The sequence below is a fragment of the Lolium rigidum genome, chromosome 6, assembly GCF_022539505.1.
Source record: "Lolium rigidum isolate FL_2022 chromosome 6, APGP_CSIRO_Lrig_0.1, whole genome shotgun sequence".
Classification (NCBI taxonomy): Eukaryota; Viridiplantae; Streptophyta; class Magnoliopsida; order Poales; family Poaceae; genus Lolium; species Lolium rigidum.
This window is the reverse complement of record NC_061513.1, coordinates 124,590,061-124,612,270: the sequence shown is the minus strand read 5'-3', so window position 1 is coordinate 124,612,270 and position 22,210 is coordinate 124,590,061. Positions and strand designations below refer to the sequence as shown.

Here is a 22,210-nt window from a genome sequence, read left to right as displayed (position 1 = left end):
CACTTCTGGACATTGCATAATGCTACTGGACATTAATGGATCAAAGAAATTCATCCAACATAGCAAAAGAGGCAATGCGAAATAAAAGGCAGAATCTATCAAAACAGAACAGCTCGTATTGACGAATTTTAAAATGGCACCATACTTGCTCAAATGAAAATGCTCATATTGAATGAAAGTTGCGTACATATCTGAGGATCATGCACGTAAATTGGCTTAATTTTCTGAGCTACCTACAGGGAGGTAGACCCAGATTCGTGACAGCAAAGAAATCTGGAACTGCGCAAGTAATCCAAATCTAGTACTTACTTTTCTATCAACGGCTTTACTTGGCACAACAAAACACAAAACTAAGATAAGGAGAGGTTGCTACAGTAGTAAACAACTTCCAAGACACAAAATAAAAACAAAGTACTGTAGGTAAAAACATGGGTTGTCTCCCATAAGCGTTTTCTTTAACGCTTTTCAGCTAGGCGCATAAAGTGTGTATCAAGTATTATCAAGAGACGGTGTGTCAACCTTACCTTGGGCTTTACCCTTACCTTTCTTATTGTTTTTCTTTCCCTTTGGTTTAGGAAATATATGATTTCCCCCTGGTATAGAGGTGAATTTCGAGAGTGCCTTCTCCAACATCAATGACTCGCTCCCAATAGTTTCAGAGGGATCTTCCGAGTATGAGTTTTCCTGTTTCAACAACAAGATAATCAATGGATATTGTTCTTCCAAGAATGGTTGTATGCACACCTGCGGCTATTCCTTTAGGAATTATAGTAGAGTTATCAATGAGAGTTATTTCTTCTCCTCCTTCATCGACTCCCCAAAGTTTCAAAGATTTATAAATACTTTCGTGCATAAGGCAAAATTCATACATAATATCACAAGTAGGCATGGAGAGTTCGATCACCGATAACAATTTTAACAGTAGGATCCCACAATGAAAGTTTAGAGTTCACTAAAACTTGTTCAAGACGATTACGAACGTGGCAATAGTTATCATCCAAGCGAGATGTACTTATCTCGAGATTGTTTAATCTACTATATATGCTAGTGAGGGATGAATCAAAGTTATTAGCTGAATCATGTGATGCAACCAACTTCTTTATGGCATTAAAAGCTTGATCCCCATTGCAATGAAGGAAATCTCCTCCCACTAAAGTATCCAAAGCATATCTATAGCGAACCATAAGACCAAAATAAAAATTACTAAGGAGCAAACTTAGAGTCATTTGAGGTTCAGCTTTACGATAAGAAGTAAAAATTCTAGACCAAGCATCCTTAAAACTCTCCTCATCCCCTTGTTTAAAAGTGAAGACTAATTCTTCAGGCGAAGAAGTAACAGGTTCAGAGCTAGACATGGTAACAAAAGTAACTAATTTTTTTTTTGTATTTTTAATATAGAGTGCAAGACAGTAAATAAAGCAAACTAGATAAAGTAAATGCAAGTAACTAATTTTTTTGTGTTTTTGATATAGCAAACAAGATAACAAATAGAGTAAAACTAGCAACTAATTTTTTTGTATTTTGATTTAGTGCAGCAAACAAAGTAGTAAATAAAACTAAGCAAGACAAAAACAAAGTAAAGAGATTGAGAAGTGGAGACTCCCCTTGCAGCGTGTCTTGATCTCCCCGCCAACGGCGCCAGAAAAAGAGCTTGATGGCGTGTAACTCACACGTTCGTTGGGAACCCCAAGAGGAAGGTATGATGCGCACAGCAGCAAGTTTTCCCTCGGAAAGAAACCAAGGTTTATCGAACCAGGAGGAGCCAAGAAGCACGTTGAAGGTTGATGGCGGCGGGATGTAGTGCGGCGCAACACCGGGGATTCCGGCGCCAACGTGGAACCCGCACAACACAACCAAAGTACTTTGCCCCAACGAAACAGCTGAGGTTGTCAATCTCACCGGCTTGCTGTAACAAAGGATTAACCGTATTGTGTGGAAGATGATTGTTTGCAGAAAACAGTAGAACAAGTATTGCAGTAGATTGTATTTCAAGAAAGAGAATTGGACCGGGGTCCACAGCTCACTAGAGGTGTCTCTCCCATAAGACAAACAAGCATGTTGGGTGAACAAATTACAGCTTGGGCAATTGACAAATAAAGAGGGCATGACCATGCACATACATATCATGATGAGTATAGTAAGATTTAATTGGGCATTACGACAAAGTACATAGACCGCCATCCAACTGCATCTATGCCTAAAAAGTCCACCTTCAGGTTATCATCCGAACCCCTCCAGCATTAAGTTGCAAAGCAACTGCACAATTGCATTAAGTATGGTGCGTAATGTAATCAACAACTACATCCTTAGACATAGCATCAATGTTTTATCCCTAGTGGCAACAAGACAACACAACCTTAGAACTTTCTCGTCACCGTCCCGTGTGTCAATGCAGCATGAACCCACTATCGAGCATAAATACTCCCTCTTGGAGTTACAAGCATCTACTTGGCCGAGCATCTACTAGTAACGGAGAGCATGCAAGATCATAAACAACACATAGATATAACTTTGATAATCAACATAACAAGTATTCTCTATTCATCGGATCCCAACAAACGCAACATATAGAATTACAGTATAGATGATCTTGATCATGTTAGGCAGCTCACAAGATCCGACAATGAAGCACAATGGGGAGAAGACAACCATCTAGCTACTGCTATGGACCCATAGTCCAGGGGTAGACTACTCACACATCACACCGGAGGCGACCATGGCGGCGTAGAGTCCTCCGGGAGATGATTCCCTTCTCCGGCAGGGTGCCGGAGGCGATCTCCTGGATCCCCCGAGATGGGATCGGCGTTGGCGGCGTCTCTGGAAGGTTTTCCGTATCATGGCTCTCGGTACTGGGGGTTTCGTCACGGAGGCTTTAAGTAGGCGGAAGGGCAAGTCAGGAGGGGGCACAGGGGCCCCAGATGATAGGGCGACGCGGCCAAGGGGGCGCCGCGCCGCCCTAGGGTTTGGGCACCCCGTGGCCCCACTTCGTTTCGTCTTCGGACTTCTGGAAGCTTCGTGGCAAAATAGGCCCCTGGGCGTTGATTTCGTCCAATTCCGAGAATATTTCCTTACTAGGATTTTCGAAACCAAAACAGCTAGAAAACAGAACCGGCACTTCGGCATCTTGTTAATAGGTTAGTTCCAGAAAATGCACGAATATGACATAAAGTGTGCATAAAACATGTAGATAACATCAATAATGTGGCATGGAACATAAGAAATTATCGATACGTCGGAGGCGTATCTAAAGTGTGCATAAAACATGTAGATAACATCAATAATGTGGCATGGAACATAAGAAATTATCGATACGTCGGAGGCGTATCATGATACGCCTCCGACGTATCGATAATTTCTTATGTTCCATGCCACATTATTGATGTTATCTACATGTTTTATGCACACTTTATGTCATATTGATACGCCTCCGACGTATCGATAATTTCTTATGTTCCATGCCACATTATTGATGTTATCTACATGTTTTATGCACACTTTATGTCATATTCGTGCATTTTCTGGAACTAACCTATTAACAAGATGCCGAAGTGGCAGTTCCTGCTCGCTGTTTTTGGTTTCGTAAATCCTAGTAACGAAATATTCTCGAATTGGACGAAATCAACGCCCGAGTTCCTATTTTGCCCGAAGCATCCAGAACACCCGAGAGCCACCAGGAGGGGGCACAGGCCCACCAAACCCTAGGCCGGCGCGGCCGGGGGGCCCGCGCCACCCTATGGTGTGGGCACCCTTCGACCTCTCGGCGCCGCCTCTTCGCCTATTTAAAGCCTCCGTCGCGAAAACCCCGATACGTTCGACGAAACCCACGTAAACCTTCCGCAGCCGCCGCCATCGCGAAGCCAAGATCCGGGGGACAGGAGTCTCCGTTCGCGCACGCCGCCGAATGGGGAAGTGCCCCGGAAGGCTTCCCCATCGACACCGCTGCCATCTCCACCACCATCTTCATCACCGCTGCTGCTCCCATGAGGAGGGAGTAGTTCTCCATCGAGGCTCGGGGTTGTACCGGTAGCTATGTGGTTCATCTCTCTCCTATGTGCTTCAATACAATAATCTCATGAGCTGCCTTACATGATTGGGATTCATATGATGATGCTTGTAATCTAGATGTCATTATGCTAGTCAAGTGAGTTTTACTTATGTGATCTCCGGAGACTCCTTGTCCCACGTGTGTAAAGGTGACAGTGTGTGCACCGTGTGGGTCTCTTAGGCTATATTTCACGTAATACTTATTCACTCGTTGAATGGCATAGTGAGGTGCTTATTTATATCTCTTTATGATTGCAATGTATTTGTATCACAATTTATCTATGTGCTACTCTAGCAATGTTATTAAAGTAGTTTTATTCCTCCTCGCACGATGTAATGGTGACAGGTATGTGCATCCGTGTTAGTACTTGGTTTATGCTATGATCATGATCTCTTGTAGATTATGAAGTTAACTATTGCTATGATAGTATTGATGTGATCTATTCCTCCTACATATGCATGAAGGTGACGAGTGTGCATGCTATGTTAGTACTTGGTTTAGTCTTTTGATCTATCTTACACTATAAGGTTACTTAAATATGAACATTTAATTGTGGAGCTTGTTAACTCCGGCATTGAGGGTTTGTGTAATCCTACGCAATGTGTTCATCATCCAACAAGAGTGTAGAGTATGCATTTATCTATTCTGTTATGTGATCAATGTTGAGAGTGTCCACTAGTGAAAGTCTAATCCCTAGGCCTTGTTCCTAAATATCGCTATCGCTGCTTGTTTACTTGTTTACTCTGTGTTACTACTGCCGCAATACTACCACCATCAACTACACGCCAGCAAGCTATTTTCCGGCACCATTGTTACTTGCTCATATATATTCATACCACCTGTATTTCACTATCTCTTCGCCGAACTAGTACACCTATTAGGTGTGTTGGGGACACAAGAGACTTCTTGCTTTGTGGTTGCATGGTTGCATGAGAGGGATATCTTTGACCTCTTCCTCCCTGAGTTCGATAAACCTTGGGTGATCCACTTAAGGGAAAACTTGCTGTTGTTCTACAAACCTCTGCTCTTGGAGGCCCAACACTGTCTACAGGAAAAGGAGGGGGAAGTAGACATCAATGAGGCTCACTCTTCTCCGGCCAAGGAGAAATAAAAGACTGGTTCCTGTGGAAAAAATAATGCATCATTTTGGCCCCATCGAGGGTTTGTAATATAACTGAAACATTTGAAGTAGCTAGGACGAAACGACTGCATGTGGGCGGAAAATAGTTATCCTGCAATCCGTTTTTAATTTATGAATGCATGTTTCGTTCTTTTGGAAAGCAAGTGCTAGTTTCTAAGTTTTCCGGCTTGCTTATTTGACGTTCCACGAGCCGGAAGATGTTTAGCCGGAAAAAGCTCGCCGACAGTGATGAAGCCCAATGGCAATCCGTCAATAACCGCGGAAACAAGCCCCCAGCCAAGGTGCCGGAAGTCGTTGCCGGAATCCATAAGCTCGCAACAGAGAACTTTTCCACTAGAAAACTTAAGCTCACGTCCTAAGGGATGATTTTGAAAAAAATCTCAACTTGTATACACGCCTAGGCGGAAACATCTAGCTCTGCGGTTTTTAGTCGGAAAACATACACGATCCAAAAATGAAGAACTAAAGGAGGTAAAAGAGTCAAAGAGTAAACCATATGCCTTCTTTCATTGATCATGTATCATAGATGTTACAAAGTATGTAATCCGAAAATTGCTAAGTGTGGAAAGGATGTAGCTGTGCTATATTCCAGGGATGATCTGTTTCATCGTATATGTCACTCGGATCTTCCCTCTTGCGTTTCCGGTACCAATTATCAGGTCTGTCCTTTAGCTCGTGGAAATCAACGAGGTAGTAAGATCCGTTGTGTAGGACTTTGGTGATGACAAAGGGTCCTTCCCAGGGGGATTGTAGCTTATGTTCCTTCACCTGCCAAAGGCGAAGGACCAAGTCACCTTCCTTAAACGAGCAATTTCAAACTCGACGGCTATGATAACGCCGGAGTTTCTGCTGGTAAATGGTGGAACGTTGGTCAGCTAGATTCCGAGCTTCTTCGATCAGGTCCACGGATAGCTGTCGAGCCTCGTCGGCAGTTTCTTCATTGTAGGCGGAGACTCGCGTGGAATCATGGATGATGTCGGAGGGGAGCATAGCTTCGGATCCGTATACTAGGAAGAAAGGCGTAAACCCAGTTGACCTGTTAGGGGTAGTTCATAAACTCCATAAAACAGAATCTAACTACTCAGCCCAAGCTCCGGCTACGCGGCGCAGCGGTTCCTCAAGGCGAGGTTTGACTCTGGCTAGTATGAGGCCATTAGCTCGCTCGATCTGCCCATTGGATTGTGGATGAGCCACAGATGCAAGGTCAAGCCGGATCCCTACGTTATTGCAATAATCATTTAGTTCTCCCTGCGCGAAGTTCGTGCCATTGTTTGTGATTATGTTGTGCGGGATGCCGAATCTCGTTACGAGGCTGCAAACAAATTTTAGTGCCGTAGCACCATCGGCTTTTCTCACTGGCTTTGCCTCGATCCACTTACTGAAATTGTCGATAGCGACCAAGAGGTACTCAAAACCGCCAGGAGATGACTTCTTTAATTTTTCGACCATGTCGAGCCCCCAGACCGCGAACGGCCAAGTGATAGGTATGGTCTTTAGCTCTGAGCCGGATCGTTTGGTTGAGTAGCATAGTACTGACAACCTCGGCAAGTTTTCACGATCTTCTCAGCATCTTCTTTGGATGTTAGCCAGTAAAAACCTTACCGGAAAGCTTTTGCAACGAGTGACCTGGGAGCGGCGTGATGCCCGCAATCACCTGCATGAATCTCTCTGAGGATTTCAATGCCATCTTGACTTGATACACATTTTAGAAATACCCCGTTTGCGCTTCGTTTATAGAGCTGTCCATCAACTATTGTGTAGGATCTTGCTCGTCTGATGACCTGTCGCGTGAGGACTTCATCCTCTGGCAATTTCTTCTGGTCAATGAGGTAGTCCAGGAAAGGTTGGGTCCAAGCCGGAGTGATAACCATCACTTTCTTAGCCAGAGAAAACGCCACATCTGGGTTTTCCGGGTTGGCGCCCTTCACGGAGGGTGTCCGTAGATGCTCAAGGAAAATTCCAAGCGGAATGGGTTTCCGGCCGGATCCGAGCTTGGACAGCATATCTGCCGTTGTGTTGTCATCTCTCCTGACGTACTTGACTTCATATTCGAGGAAGCACTTGGCGATCTTGTCAACTTCGTCTCTGTAAGCTGCCGTGGCGGAGTTTTTGGCGTTCTAGGTTCCGGCTACTTGTTGTGCCACTAGGTCGGAGTCTCCGCAGCATATGATGTGCTTGGTCCCGATTTCCTTAGCGATGCGCAATCCGTGTAGTAGAGCCTCATATTCCGCCATGTTGTTTGTAGCTTCAAAGTGAATCTGCAGAACGTACTACAGTTCTTCCCCGGTTGGTGACTTCAGGGTAACTCCAGCCCCCGAGCCTTGATGTTGCTTGGATCCATCAAAGTGCATGACCCAAGGTTCAGGTTCCGGCACAGGTGTGCCCTCCGGCGCTTCAGTCCAATCAACAAAGAAGTCCGCCAATACTTGGGATTTGATCGCGGTTCTGCCTTGGTAGTTGATGTCGAAGGCATAAAGTTCAACGCCCCACTTTGCTACACGCCCTATTGCGTCGGAGTTGTTGATGATGGTTGACAGTGGAGCTTTGCTCACAACTGTCATAGGATGCTTCTGGAAGTAGTGTCTCAGCTTTCGGCTACCTAGGAATACTCCGTAGACTAGCTTCTGAAAGTGAGGGTATCTTTGCTTGGATTCCATCAGGACCTCGCTTATGTAGTAAACCGGTCTTTGGACTCCGTACTCATAGCCTTCTTCCTTTCTCTCTACCACGACAACGAGACTGATGACTTTATTGTAGGCTGCCAGGTAGAGGAGCATGGGCTCTGACTCAACCGGAGCTGCCATGATAGGTGGGGAAGAGAGTATGTCTTTCAACCCCTGAAGTGTTGCATCTACTGCATCATCCCAGACAAATTTGTCTGTTTTCTTCAGCAGCTTGTATAAAGGTAGCGCCTTCTCGCCAAGACGGCTAACAAATCTACTGATTGCGGCAATGCAGCCAGTTAATCGTTGCACATCTTTGAGATAAGTTGGCCTTTTGCTGTTCAAGATAGCCTTGATTTTTTCCGGATTCACTTCAATGCCTCTACGTGACACAATGAAGCCAAGGAGTTTTCCGGCTGGTACGCCAAAGACGCATTTCAGCGGATTCAACATCATCTTGTATCGTCGGAGATTCTCGAAGGTTTCTTGTAGCTCGCTGATCAAGTTGGATCCTTTCCGGGTCATGACCGCGATGTTGTCGATGTAAGCGTGTACATTCCGGCCAATTTGGTCCTTCAGGCACCGCTGCATCGTACGTTGGTAGGTGCCACCTGCATTTTTCAAACCAAAGGGCATGGTGACGTATCAGTAAGTGCCAAAAGGTGTGATGAACGAGGTCGCCTTTTGGTCAAACTTCTTCATCCGGATCTGATGATACCCGGAATATGCGTCCAGAAAACAGAGAAGTTCCGCCCCCGCTGTCGAATCAATGACTTGGTCAATGCGCGACAAGGGGAACGGATCCTTCGGACAATGATTGTTCAAGCCGGAGTAATCGATGCACATTCTTAGTATTTCAGAATTCTTTTTGGGTACAAGGACGGGTTTTGCGACCCACTCAGTATGGATAACTTCTACTACAAAACATGCCTCTAGTAACTTTGCTAATTCCATCCCTATGGCGCAGTGCTTCTTATCACCAAAGCGTTGCATAGCTTGCTTCACCGGTTTTGCACCCGGATTTATGTTGAGGTAGTGCTCGGCGAGTTCCCTTGGTACTCCTGGCATGTCAGAAGGTTGCCATGCGAAGATATCCATGTTAGTTCGGAGGAACTCGACGAGCGCGCTTTCCTATTTGGGGTCCATGTCAGCTCTGACAGACACTTGCTTGGAACTGTCGCCTACTATGAAGTCAACCTTTTTGGTGTCTGTCATAGCCTTGAACGAGTTCTTCTGTTCGGAGATCTGCTTCTTGGTGGTTTGCATCTCACTCGGATCCACCGCGGCCCTGTAGCCTTGCAGCCCCTCTCCAGATATCACAGATTCTGCGAAGGCGGCTTCGCCCTCCTCGCAGTCTCTAGCTTTCTTGTAATCTATGGATACGGTGATCATACCGTTAGGACCCGGAATCTTGAGCTTATTGTAGATATAGCATGCCCTTGCGTGGAACTTGTGGTAGGTGGGCCTGCCGAAGATGACATGGTAGGAGCTCTTGAAGGGCACAACTTCAAACGTGATCATCTCTTCGCGGAAATTGTTAACATCACCGAAGGCCACGGGAAGTTTGATGCTTCCCAGGGAGTTCGCCTTTTTACCCGGAACGACGCCATGGTACTCAGTGGTGCTGTGATTAAGCTGCTCCTTGGTAAGGTTCATCCTCTCGAGAGTCTCCAGGTACATGATGTTCAAGCTGGCTCCGCCATCCATAAGGCACTTGGAGAAGTCATACCCGTCGATTCGAGGACTCACAACCAGGGCGTAGCACTCTTTTGGGATGATGGTTGGGTGATCCGCCCTGTCGAAGGTGCAAGGCTTTTCCGACCACTTGACGTACTGCAGCACAGCCGGAACTGTGGCGTTCAGGATCCGGAGGGCCGATTTTTTGGCCCGTACCGTCGGAGTTCCGAGGAAGGTATGGTATGCACCAACACTCTTTTTTACGAAGGGGTTGGATTTGTTAGCTGCGGAAGCCTCTTTGAGATCCGGCGAAGCGTCATCCTCATCCATCGCCTCGGAACTATCCTCGTCCTTTTCTTTGTTCTTGCCCTTGCCTCCTTTGCCACGAGGGTGGTGCTTCCGGGCGCGCTTGTATCCCGCTTCCGGGTCAGTTTTGAGGTCATTGACCCATTTGCAGTTGCGATTAGTATTGGAGGACTTGCCAGTAGCCGGATCAATATGGGCTAAGTATGGCATGTCCCTGTATTCTTCGTATGTCTGGGGAGCACAGGTTTCGGCAACGGTGACCTCGTCAGCTCGCCGCTGGCCCCTGCCGGCTTCGCCACCACGACCGCGGCCTCTTCCGCCTCCTTGACCTCCGCATTGGAACGTCATGGTAACCATGTCAGATCCGCCGCTCTTTTGGTCATCGGGGCGATTCTTCCGCTTATTGTTGTTGCTGCTGCCTCCATTGTCTCGGTTCTTCTTTTGCTGGTGCAGGGGTATGGCTGTGGCTGTAAGTTCTCCACCTGCGTCGTCGTCAGCGGTGGTGTGAGTACTTTCTATGCCGATCATGTCATCCAAAGTTAACTTGTTTTCATTGATCAGGCAAGTGAGCTTGTGCTGGAGCAGTCCTCCCCTTTGCAAACCACCTATGAAGGCGTGCATAGCTGTGTGGTTATCCACGTTCTCACACTCATTTCTGGTTGCTAACCATCGGGTGAGGAAATTCCGTGAGGTTTGACCATTCTTCTGGATACATGACTGCAGGTCACTTGTTGTGGCAGGTCTCTTGTAGGTGCCTCTGAAGTGCTTCTCGAAGGCGATCTTCAGGTCGAACCAGCAAAAGATGGAGTTTTCCGGGAGGTCACTGAGTCAGGTACGAGCTGGACCAATAAGGTACAACTGAAGCATGCGGCAGGCTATTTTCTGGTTCCCTCCGGCGAAGCTGACTGCATTGAAGTAGTCTTCGATCCAGTATCGGGCCTTTCGCTGCCATCATAGTGCTTGAGATTTCCGGGTAGCTTAAGGTTCAAGCCTTTTGGCGTTGGCTCCTCTCGGATCATCCTGCCAAAGCATTTTGGGCCAATGTATTCAGATCTGTATTCATTGAGATGTTCCCTTGCGTCACGCGGGCCGTTGCGGGGGGATATTGAACGGGAGCGAGATCTTCGGCCTCCGCCTCCACCTCCTCCACTTGGTGGTGGGGAGGGAGATCTGCAAGGGGGCCGCTGGGACCTTTTGCTTCCTCCTTCAGATTCTCCGTGCCCTTCTTGCTGCTGACTCCGGCTTCGGTGGCTACCTTCTCCGTGATGGCGGTCGCTTCCGTCGTTCCGGCTTCTGCTGGGTTCAGGCTCTCGTTCTTCGTTCCGGCTCCGACGAGGCCCCGACGTGCGCTCCGTGTTCTGATTCCTCCGAGGTACCAGGTTGTCGCGGATGTTGATTCCACCAGGCCCATTGGGTCTGGTGTTTCCGACTGGACTTCAGCGGCGAGGTGGTGGAGGAGGACGCGGGATCCGGGGTGGAGGTGACGGGTTCCGGTACTTGTCTCTGCCAGTGTACATCGAATCTTTTCCCTTCGTTGGGTCCGACGGGGGTGTTCTCGAGGGTACGGGTGTCCTCTCACATTAACTCCCCTGGGCAAAGGGTGGTCAACACGTATCTCAACTCTTATTCTCAGCTCTTCACCCCAAGCCATTCCTTCGTCATCCACATCCACTGAGATGTATTTGCCAATCCAACCTCCTATCACCTTCCCAAAATTCCTATTCATCATGTCCATGGGTAGGTCCAACACTCTAACCCAAATATCAAGCGAATCAAAGGTCATGTCTGACGGACGGACAATTCCATCAAAAACCTTCAACAGCACCATGTTGAAATCAAACTGCCATGGCCTAATACGCATCACATGATTCCAACCCCATTCCGAGGTAAATCGGACAACAAATCTACTGTCACCAATGTCCATAAAGTGAGCATATCTATGCAGTCCCCAAGCCCTCTGCATTACCTTTTCAAAAGCACTCATCATCAATTTGCGAGGAGAACAGACCTTACCCACAATAGCCCACTTCGGCCGTGGAACAGATTCAACGCTGATACCTTCAATCACCAGCCTAGCGACTTCCTTATCCGTTAGCAGGAGATCGCCTAATTTCGTAGAGAGACCTGCCGCCAGATCATCTATGGTCGACTTTGCAGGCAAACGCGACGGCGCCCTGGGTCGCCCACCGTTCTAAGATGGTGTACGAGCCGAAGACGCCATAGCACCACATCCAAAATGCCCCACGCACAACACAGGCGCGAGAACACCCACACCAGACCGTCAGAGACACAACCTCGCCGTCGAGATCGATCGCCGCCGCTAGAAAGCACCCACCCTCAAGAGGAAAACCCTAGCTTAGACGCGATCGCCTCCAGATCACCTCAGAGTAACTTCCGCTATTTTTGGTGGACCCACACGAACTCATGTCTCTTTCATTTCAATCCAACTCTCATGTGCCAAGGGTGTAGGTGGTGCAGGATTTGATATGTTTCACGGGATATGTTCTCATAACTTTATTCCCGACTACACATGGAACGCCTAGAATTTTTTTTGACAGGACACGGCACTTTATTGATCACATAATATCAATACAAAGAGTTTTCCGGATAGAATCCGGAGCAGAAATTGAAATAAAACCTAGGCTAGTTACATCAACGGCTCCCACCTCCTACTTCCAGAATATCAAATATGGAGAGGGATCCCGCAGCCTTGCGGCGTGGTTATGTGGCGGCTAGGGTTCACTTTTTGGTTGAACTATGTTCAGTTCAAATAGGAGAACATGTGATTTGTTAATTTGTGCGTGTAAAACTTGGGTCTCTTAGAGCATCTCCACCGGCGGCCTTGATAGAGGCCCCGATAACATTCTGGGGGGGGGGGGCATCGAAAATGGGCTTGCACCAGCGCGCCTCAAATAGCGCCGGTGCTTTTTCGAGCCCAATAGAAGCGCCGGTAACCCCGTGGCGGCCTCTTCGCGAAGGGCGCGAATCAGGCGCGTCGGCGCCTCGCGAGACGACGATTTTCGCTGGCGGGGGCATCTTGTCAGCGAGAGGACGCGGCGGTTCGCATCGGCCGCGCCGCGGGAAGGTTGGTCGTCGGCTTTTAATGGTCTCAAACATGGAAATCGAGGCGGCGACTGGCCACACGGCGTCCACCCACCTACGCCGTCGTAAATGCCGATAGTTGGCACTCGTATTAGTACGTATGCTGTCCACCGCCGCTGCGCTATCTTCTCATCTCCACCACCGTAGCCACGCTGTCCTCTCTCGTCTCCACCATCGCCGCCGCGCCATTCTCTCCTCTCAACCTCAAAAATGTCGCGCCGGCTCCGCACGACATACTCCATGCTTGTCCTCAACGGCCTCGCACTTCCTGCGGCGCCTCAACCACCACCGCAGCTGCAGCCGCCGCAGCTAGACGCCGACAACGCAGACGACCCACTGTTCGTGGTGTGGGATGAGGCCTACGTCGCAGACGCAGAAGCTGGGCGGCGGAGGAGGCGACGCAGTGGGGCGAGCAGCCGCAGGCCCCCGCCGAACGGAGCATGCGGCGATCCTGGCGTCGTTGAACGCGCAACGCTTCCGGAGGTTGAAGGAGGAGGAGTGGGAATTCTTCAACGACGCAAACCTCGAGCACGCCGTGGAGATCTCGCGCCAGCGAGCAGCCACGGAGGAGGCGGGACACCTCCTCATGGCGACGGAGCGACAAAAGCTCATCGAGCTGAACGCTCATCGCCACGCCGAGGCGATCGCTCGCTCGCGAGCGAGGCTCGCCCAGAACGAGGCGTCTCGGCAGCGACTGGCAGCAAGGGGACAACGCCGTCGGCAAGTTCCACTGACACCGGCCACCATGCTGCCCCACGAGATGCGTGAAGCAAGGGCGGAGAGGTGGGCACGGACGCAGGCGGCAAAGAGGAAGAACGACGACGAGGCAGACCCGTCACGCGCTCCAACCAACGACTAGTAGATTAGGGTTAAGTTTAAGTTTTATTTAGGTTTAAATTCGAGTAACTTTTGTATAAATTTCATATGAATTTCTTATGAATTTCGGTTTTTAATGTCATTTCAAATTTAAATTTCTATCGAGGATGTCGTATGGGGAGCGCCGGTGTGGGAACAACATCCCCAAATAGAGGATGCTCTGCCGGCGCCTATTTGGGGGCCACTGGTGGAAATGCGTCGCCGCGGACGGCCCGATCACTATCCGTCACCCCGCAGGAGTGTGTACAAGACGCATTTTCAGCCGGCCGCAAACAGTCGCTCAACGTCTATTTGCGTCGCCCCGTTGGAAATGACTTTTATTTGCACGAATCTCAGGAACGAGGTAAAGGGTCGAGATAGCCTCCGCTCCGAGTAGAATACCTTTTCCCATCATACAGTGGATATATGATGTATATTTTTGCGAGCTGTAGACAAATCTGGGACTCTGGGAGCATTTCTCATCAGCAAATAAAGAGAAAACCCCCAAAAAGGCCATCTGTTAGATTAGGGTTTCTGGTCGGCTAGTAGTACATAAGGCGAGGAGCACGGCAAGGGAGGCGAAGCTTGGGAGATGGGTGCGCCGAAGCAGAAGTGGACGTCGGAGGAGGAGGAGGCGCTGCGTCGCGGTGTGCTCAAGCACGGCGCCGGCAAGTGGCGTACCATCCAGAAGGATCCTGAGTTCAGCCCCGTCCTCTCCTCCCGCTCCAACATCGACCTCAAGGTACTATTCCCCCCTGCAGCACTTCCCGTCTACCTCAGGCGTGGACGCCGCCGCCTTTCGCTTCGGTAGATTCCATATCACGGAAGGCTTGTTGCGCTAGCCGAGCCTTCCGTGGCGCTGCTCGCCATGTTCCTTACTGTCTCCGTCCGATTTGTGTGCGATGCTCTGTTAGCCCTTTGGTGATCAGTGATTCCCCTGCCGCAAATTTGGTGGTAGGTTTAGGATCCGAGATATGAGAATTTGGTCCCAAAATTGCGATATTTTCTGTTTAGTTGCCATAGGGATGTCGTGATGTGACTTTTGCCCAATGCTATGTGGTGTTCCGTGCAGGCGTTAGAAGGGAAGATGAATGTTCTGTAATCTGGATTGTACAGTGAAAAAAGGAGACATTTTTAATTATACATGTGAACAATTGGTGGTACAGGATGGTGCTGTATCAACAGAAAGAGTTGACATTTAAAAATATACTACCTCCGTTCCATAATATAAGCTGTTAGTTAGTTTGCCAAAATGGCTGATGTTGTGGAACAGAGTGATATCTTCTGATGTAATTTTGCCCAGAGTGCAGAAGAGAAGTAAGATGATGCCATTCGGTGTGGTTGTTGTGGGGTTTTTGGGGTGAGCGTTTGGAACTAGTGGAACAACTGAGAAGCAATTTCTTGTATACGGAGCGTGCCAGTAAAATAGTTGGATTTGATTTGTTACTTGCTTGCTGCTTATGGGACAATGTCACAATGGCTTATTTTTTTGGCAAAAGAAGTGACTTTTATAGATTCAGTTTCGCTTGCAATCAACCAAGCATGTAGAAGCTCTAGCAAGATTGCCAGGGAGTTGATTTGAGAGAGGATTCAGATTGAGAAAATTTGATAACACTATTTATCTTCGAGTAAGGTACCACAAATGTTTAGAGTGGGTGAGGCTGGATTACTGGAAGTAAATAACTGAATATTCACCCCAAGAGGTTGCTCTTAGTTAACCAGAAAACTTCCTCAAAAATAGGTCAAAGTTTCGTTGTTGCATCCCCTCAAGGCTCTTGGTTGGGAGTTTGGGTTTCCTCTGTTAACCTTTAGACTATCTTGTAGAGTTCCTTCAAGTACAAAATAAATGATGTTGTAGGCTTTTAGCAATCATGACAATTTTCTTGTAGATTCCTCCCACGTAATCCATTAATAACCAGCTGGTAACCTGCAATATCTATGGGTTTTCCAAACCCTGTTCTGAACACAGGGAATAGGCTGTTTAAATGTCAACAGATTGGAAAGTTTGAAGATGGGCATAAACATCTTTTCATTCAGTAAAAAATCATCAATTTACAGGGGATATTTCTTTGTGTTAAAAGGATGAATGCACTCTTAGAAGTAAAATTATCATTCTAAATTGTACCCATCCTTATAGTCACTGTATGTCATGAAGGGCAAACAATACAGCCGTAATTCTTCCTATCTCAGGATTTGTTATCTTTTCTTTATTTCCAAGTAATGGTCATTGTCTAGAATCAGGAGTCCTAGTTGAATTTTTCTATCTCTAGTTGGCTGGATCCTATATAAAGCCAGGCAATACTAGTGTAATAGGTACTCCCTACGTACCACATTAGTTGTCGCTGATTTAGTACAAAGTTGTACTAAATTAGTGACAACTAATATGGAACGGAGGGAGTATTAAATAAATAAACAGAGAAAAGAGGAGGTTTACCTCCACAGAGGATCTAACCCCAAGGCATCACGGTGCCTAAACCTAAACCACATCGCCCCAAACCTCTCACCTCTCATGGCTGCTCCCTCCGTAATCTGGGTCGTGCCATTGTATGTAGCTTTACACCGGTGTCATACCATTTCCCTTCCACGTTCCTAGTATGGTAATATATTAGCCAAACCAAATCTTTAATTAGATTATCGAATGAACTTTACATTATATTCATGGAAGCTAGTTGTGGTCATAATTTGCTGCTCAGCTTGATAAGATGTTTTTATGATTTGATTTATAGCAATTTATGCAATGTGTAAATTACATAACCTTATTCTTAGGTAACTCTGTCTATTCCGAAAATCAAGTGCATGGATAAGCTGATAGATAGTTGTTCTATAGGTTTAGAAAATGAGATGAGTTATGTACTGCTGTTCCATTGGTCCATTTTTTCCTCAAGCAGTCATGTCAGCAGCATGCTGTGAATTGTCCCCACCTGGCAGCATTTGTTGTTTCTGAAACAACATTTGTGTGTTTCTCCTTCGGTAATGGCATAGTGGAACGAAGTAGAGCTGCTTAAATGATTGTTATATGTCATGGCATGAAGTGTGACGTGTGTCTTGTTGGGACATAACTGAAAAAACTGCTACCTCTGTCCATACAAGGATGTCTTGTATTTGTCTAAATTTGGATGTTTGTAGACACTATTTAGTGTATAGATACATCCAAATTGTGTCTACAAACATTCGAATATAGACAAATCGAAGGCATCCTTTTATGGGCGAGAGGGAGTACTATTTTCCATGCATACAATCAAAGGCAGCAATATTTGTAAGACTTAGATGGTTTGCTATGAGAGTGCTGCCATTTGGTGAAAACATGAAGAACGTATGGACTTTTATTTGTAGCTTGCACACCTTACCGTGGTTAATGGCTGTATTGTCTAGCTTGTCTGATTCAGTTTTATTTGCCACTTTCAGGACAAATGGAGGAATTTGAGTTTTAGTGCGAGTGGACTGGGTTCAAGGGATAAAATAAGGGTTCCAAGGATAAAAGTCCCTTCGTCCTCCCCATCACCTAGCCCGCAGCTTCTGCTTCTCCCAGCCCCGGATAATGTTGCTGAAGCTTCTCCACCTGAAGATATTGAAAAAAACCCAGAGGATGACAAGACTTCGGTGCCAAAGTTGTCTCACTTAAGCCTCATGCCTTCGAACTTTGGTTACAAAACCTACTTTTAAGTGTCTAGTTATTCTGGTGACATTATAGTCCTACTAATTCAGTACTTCCATTCAAGGGTTGATAGATAATCACATAATACATCTAGCATGCTTCATTTCATCACATGTTAGATAGATTTACTCCTATATTTATTTTTATCTAATCGAATATGATTCTGTCCAATGATCTCAAGATGATCAAACCTAAAATTTCGATTTTGGCATGATAAGGACATGATAAGGACATCTTGGCTGAAATTTCGATTTTGTCATGATGCTGACCAATTAGATGGAACATCATTTGGGTTAAACCGTTAAAGAAAGTACTTTGTTTATTTCTTTGGTAGATGAATACAAACAAGTAGATAGTGTAAAAAATGTGGTTAAATAATTTTTTAGACATATCATAATAAGGTGAACAAGATAGAAGCCTTGCAGCAGGCACGTGTCAGGGCTAGGAACGATTCTTATTTCATTTGCATATGGCTACATCATTTCTCCCTCACACGTACTTTATTTGAGATCTGATTGCCCTGTACCAATGTGTTTGTTAGGTATAGTGCCATGATCCTAGAAGCTCTCGGCGAACTGAAGGAGCCAAATGGATCAGAGGTTACGACAATTTGCAACTTCATAGAGGTTGATTATCTTTGCGATTGCACTATTTGATTGATTCTGTTGTAGTACTTATTTTTGTCTCATCCTTTTCACTTTATTCAAGTTTACTCAGATATACAACTGACCTCGTAAGAATCATAAGCACGTGCCATCACTTGATTTGTTTGCAGATGATAAGTAATCTGGGTTTTGAAGTTCTTCCCCTTCTAAAAGAGCTAGTGAGCTATGCTGAGTGAAGTAGATTAGTCTAGCCTTTAGTATAGTGAAAAATGTGAGCTACATGTTTAATTTATTGTTTAAACACATGGCATTTTCCATTGTTTAAGCTCCCTTTACATGAAAGAAGCATTTAAGCCTCAATTAATACAGAAATATTTTGTTTCATGGGTTACATATGGGTTTCATATCCATAGAAAATTCTATTTGGTTGCATATGTCCTGTATTGTACTTTGTAATGTTTACCTTTCATAATTATGCTGCATTACTAGAATTATGGTAGATTGATAGGTTGCTGATGTCATCTTTGTGCCCTATATGCAGCAAAGGCATGAGGTGCAACCAAACTTTAGAAGATTGATTTGTGCAAAACTACGACGGCTTATAGGCGTCAACAAAGTTGAGAAGGTGACCATTTTCTTATGACCAATATGAGATGGTAGCTTGTCATCTCCTGTTAGCATATGTCAGGGGTCCGTAGATACGGGAGATGGCACTCGCCTCCAGCTGATGGCAAGGCTCTTCCGTTTCTTAGTACAGAGGCTCTGAGACTTAGTTGAAACTTCTAATTCTGTGTTGCTTAATTAAAAACGGGGTATATGGTGCCCCTTTATAGGGAACAGTTACTAACTTGCCCCCTAGGAGTCGGAGTCGCCGTCCTAACATATCATTTCTGTATCTTCCTAACTAACCTGATCTCTCTGCCTAACTAAATACCTAGTTGATCGTGCGGTGGTTATGTGTTCCTGAGTGGACAAACCGACACCATTAGGACAACATCTCCAGTCTTCATTTTCATGAATTAGTTTTGTAATGTATTTTGCTTACTTCCTTTGAACTTGTTTGGATAGCCAGGAATGGAAACACTCTACCAAATCCACATGGATCTTAGTTCTCCACATGGATTGTGCTTGGGATCCCACCCTTGCTGACCAATCCAAACAAAGATCTTCATGTCTGCTGGGGAGAATTTGTTGGGAATATAGGGGGTATAGGGAAGTCTCGCTGAGTGAACTTCAAAACAGATGGTTTGATTTGCATTTATTCGAATTTAAGTCTTGACAATGCGCAGAATTCAGATTTTTCAGTCTGGTTGTCAAAATTGTTGCGCCATGAACTAGTTTGCTCTGGGCTCGGCATTGAATTGAAGGTCCAGTCGTTTAGTCCGACCCCTTGTTTTTTCCTTCAACGATACCTCTAACAAAATCGAGAAAGATTCTTGTAGGAATATTTTGCTTACTGATCCAAATTACATCTTTTATTTACTATAGACATGCAATATCCTGGGATCCCCTGTATTCTTTGGAGCTTCGTATTTTTTGAAGATGTAAAAGACCTTTTGATGCAACTAACAAGATCTTTTTATTTTAACATTAAACAGATTGACAAGTCCTATAAGCTCACTGATGCTTATGCAAAGAAACTTCTTGCTCCAATGAAAGATCCATCTCAAAAGAAGAAGGATCCAGCCAAGCCATCCAAGGCATCAAAGAATGTAGGTCTGTTTCCTGCTGCGAGTCCTGCACTAGAAGCAGCTCAAGCTGCAGCTATGAAAGTAGCTGATGCAGAAGCCAAAGCACACATTGCAAATGATCACATGATGGAGGCTGAAAGGATCTTCAAGATGGCCGAGGAGACGGAGTCTCTCCTTACGCTCGCGTCAGAGCTCTATGATCGATGTATACCATGTTCATACTCCACCATCTTCCATTCCACCTTGCTATTGTCTTTCCTAACCTTCGCTAATGCTTCAGGTTCAAGAGGAGAGGTACTCACAGTATTGCAATCGGCGCACAGGGAATATTGATATCAAAACCATCAGCCGCATGCCAACATTTGTTCTTTTGTACATGGATAGGTTGGGCGGGCAGCGGGCTTGCCGTCTTGCCCGCATTGTTGCTATGTTGTAACTTAAAAGCAGTTCGCTGTGGATATTTAACTTGAGTGCATTTCACATACTGTCTGTCATAACGATCGTAATGTGCATCTCTTTTGGCATATGTTAGTGCAAGTATGATCATATGAGCAGCCATGTTTCTGTCCTGATCAAATGCAAGAAAAGAAGGGGAAGAAGGAATAAGTGTTTTTTTGTTTACTTGTAGAAGGAATAAGTGTTAAACCCATTCATCAAGGCAAAGCAACTTCTTTGCATAAGTAGGTTCTCTCATGTATTTTTTTTTTTTGACAAGTTGTGATGTTCCTTGCTTCTCACGTATGTTAGCATTGCTTTTCCTAGATGCTTGACGTACAACCTGTGATCTGAAATCATCTGATGGTGACTTCTTTGTACATGGTCGATGGCCTTTCCAAAGGAAGGTGCCTAAAGCAGATTCTTCCATAATTTTGTCCTCTGCGATGCAGTTTGCTCCGAAGTTCAGTTTATGGACCAAACTGCTGAGAGCATCCATTTTTTCTTGAAATTTATTGAAGGGAAGTCGGGTGAAAATCTGAACAACGGGCAGCCGCACTTTTTTTTTTCCGAAAAGGAGAACATAGCCTGGCTGCTGCATCAATCAATGCACACAACCTTCCTTTTGCAGTGTTTTAGAGTACATAATATAAAGCATCACAAGACATACGACAAACAAGACCGGAAGGCGGAACACACAAAACACAAAGCTAGGCTACTTGAGCAACACACCCTTCCTAAAGTGCTCACCAAAATCGTCTGAAGATGGGTTATGTGAGAGCATTCTTTTTTCCGATAAATGATGCTTTACATTACTTAAAGAGTTTAACCATACACCCGGTCTCTGCAATTTATATTACACAAATCTTTTCTCTCGTAGTAAAGTTATAAAACCAGATTTTTTACATCTTGCTTAGGCCATTTTTTGGCACCAAAAGATGAATAGTAAATGGTCTACCAAAGTACATTGTGCTTCACTCGAGTTGGAGTGTACGATTTTCCTGGACTATGGTCCCTGTGAAATTTTCCTATAAAAAGTTCATTACATCACAAGGATAAAGCTACCAAATTCTCGTGAACCGCGTTTCTATGCCTTAACAACTCTTTTCCACCCATTCGGTTAGGACCCTTGCAATTCTTTTATTCTACTGAATATCATTTGTTACAATTTCTTATGTTTCAAAGTATTTGTTATTGTGCTTTCCAAATTGTTTTATATTTCTACTATTCAAATAGAGTTTTAACAGAGGATGGATCTATGCATTTTGTGCCTGCAATTTCCTAGTTTTGTCTTGCCAACACATGCGCCTTTAAATTAGTCCCTCTGTTTTATTTACCATGCCTTATAGATTTAGTTAAACTTAAACTTAGCAAAGTTTGACTAAATATGTAGAAAAAAATAAACATATATGATATTGAATCAACATTGTTAGAACCATCATGAAATATATATTTATATTATATATATTTAGTATTACACTTACATGGGGAGAAGACAAAATGTGATCTATTGTGCCATGACTCAAGAATGTATTTTGTCGAAGTTTTAATTTCCCTACATTACTTTGCAACCTGACACGCAAGGAAATTACAACAGGGAAAACATGGATACTCGGGTATAATATCGTTTGCTTATGCTCTTCATAGTTCATGCACCTAGGTTACATCCGTTTGCTCCCTTTATATATATTATCCAAACGTAAGATGTCCGTGCGTAGCTATGTCTGTGGGAAGCTGGTTATTTTGCTTTAGCATTATACTAGGTTAAACATTTTAAAGTTTGAACTTCGACTAAATTCAGAGCACACATAATTATAAACAGAGGGAGTACGTCTTGCTAGACATTTAATAGCGGTGATTAAATTGCAGATATCAGGTGCCCCTAACACAAAACTAACACATCGTAAGGCTGCTCATAGTGGAAAGTAACAAAGGGTAGTAACATACATATGTTACTACTCTATGTTACCACTTCCATAGTGGGTAGTATTATGGGTGTAGTAACATACAATGTCATATTAATTATTTCGTAGAC

At 45.2% G+C, this 22,210-nt stretch overlaps 1 protein-coding gene across 4 annotated transcripts; it reads left to right on the top strand.

The window, feature by feature from the left end:
* Positions 1–14,254: 14,254 nt before the first annotated feature.
* On the top strand, positions 14,255–20,291 carry LOC124660593 (single myb histone 4-like). Of its 4 annotated transcripts, none has more exons than XM_047198420.1 (6): positions 14,255–14,531; positions 17,195–17,400; positions 17,986–18,043; positions 18,591–18,674; positions 19,648–19,945; positions 20,021–20,291. In XM_047198420.1, the coding sequence occupies exons 1-6, from the start codon at positions 14,382–14,384 to the stop codon at positions 20,071–20,073; spliced, it is 849 nt and encodes a 282-aa protein (XP_047054376.1). In that variant the 5' UTR covers positions 14,255–14,381; the 3' UTR covers positions 20,074–20,291. The 4 variants fall into 4 exon arrangements, with proteins under 4 accessions (XP_047054376.1, XP_047054374.1, XP_047054377.1 ...); XM_047198418.1 differs by having other exon boundaries at positions 17,986–18,070; XM_047198421.1 differs by having other exon boundaries at positions 14,256–14,531; positions 17,195–17,397.
* The last annotated feature ends 1,919 nt before the right edge of the window (positions 20,292–22,210 follow it).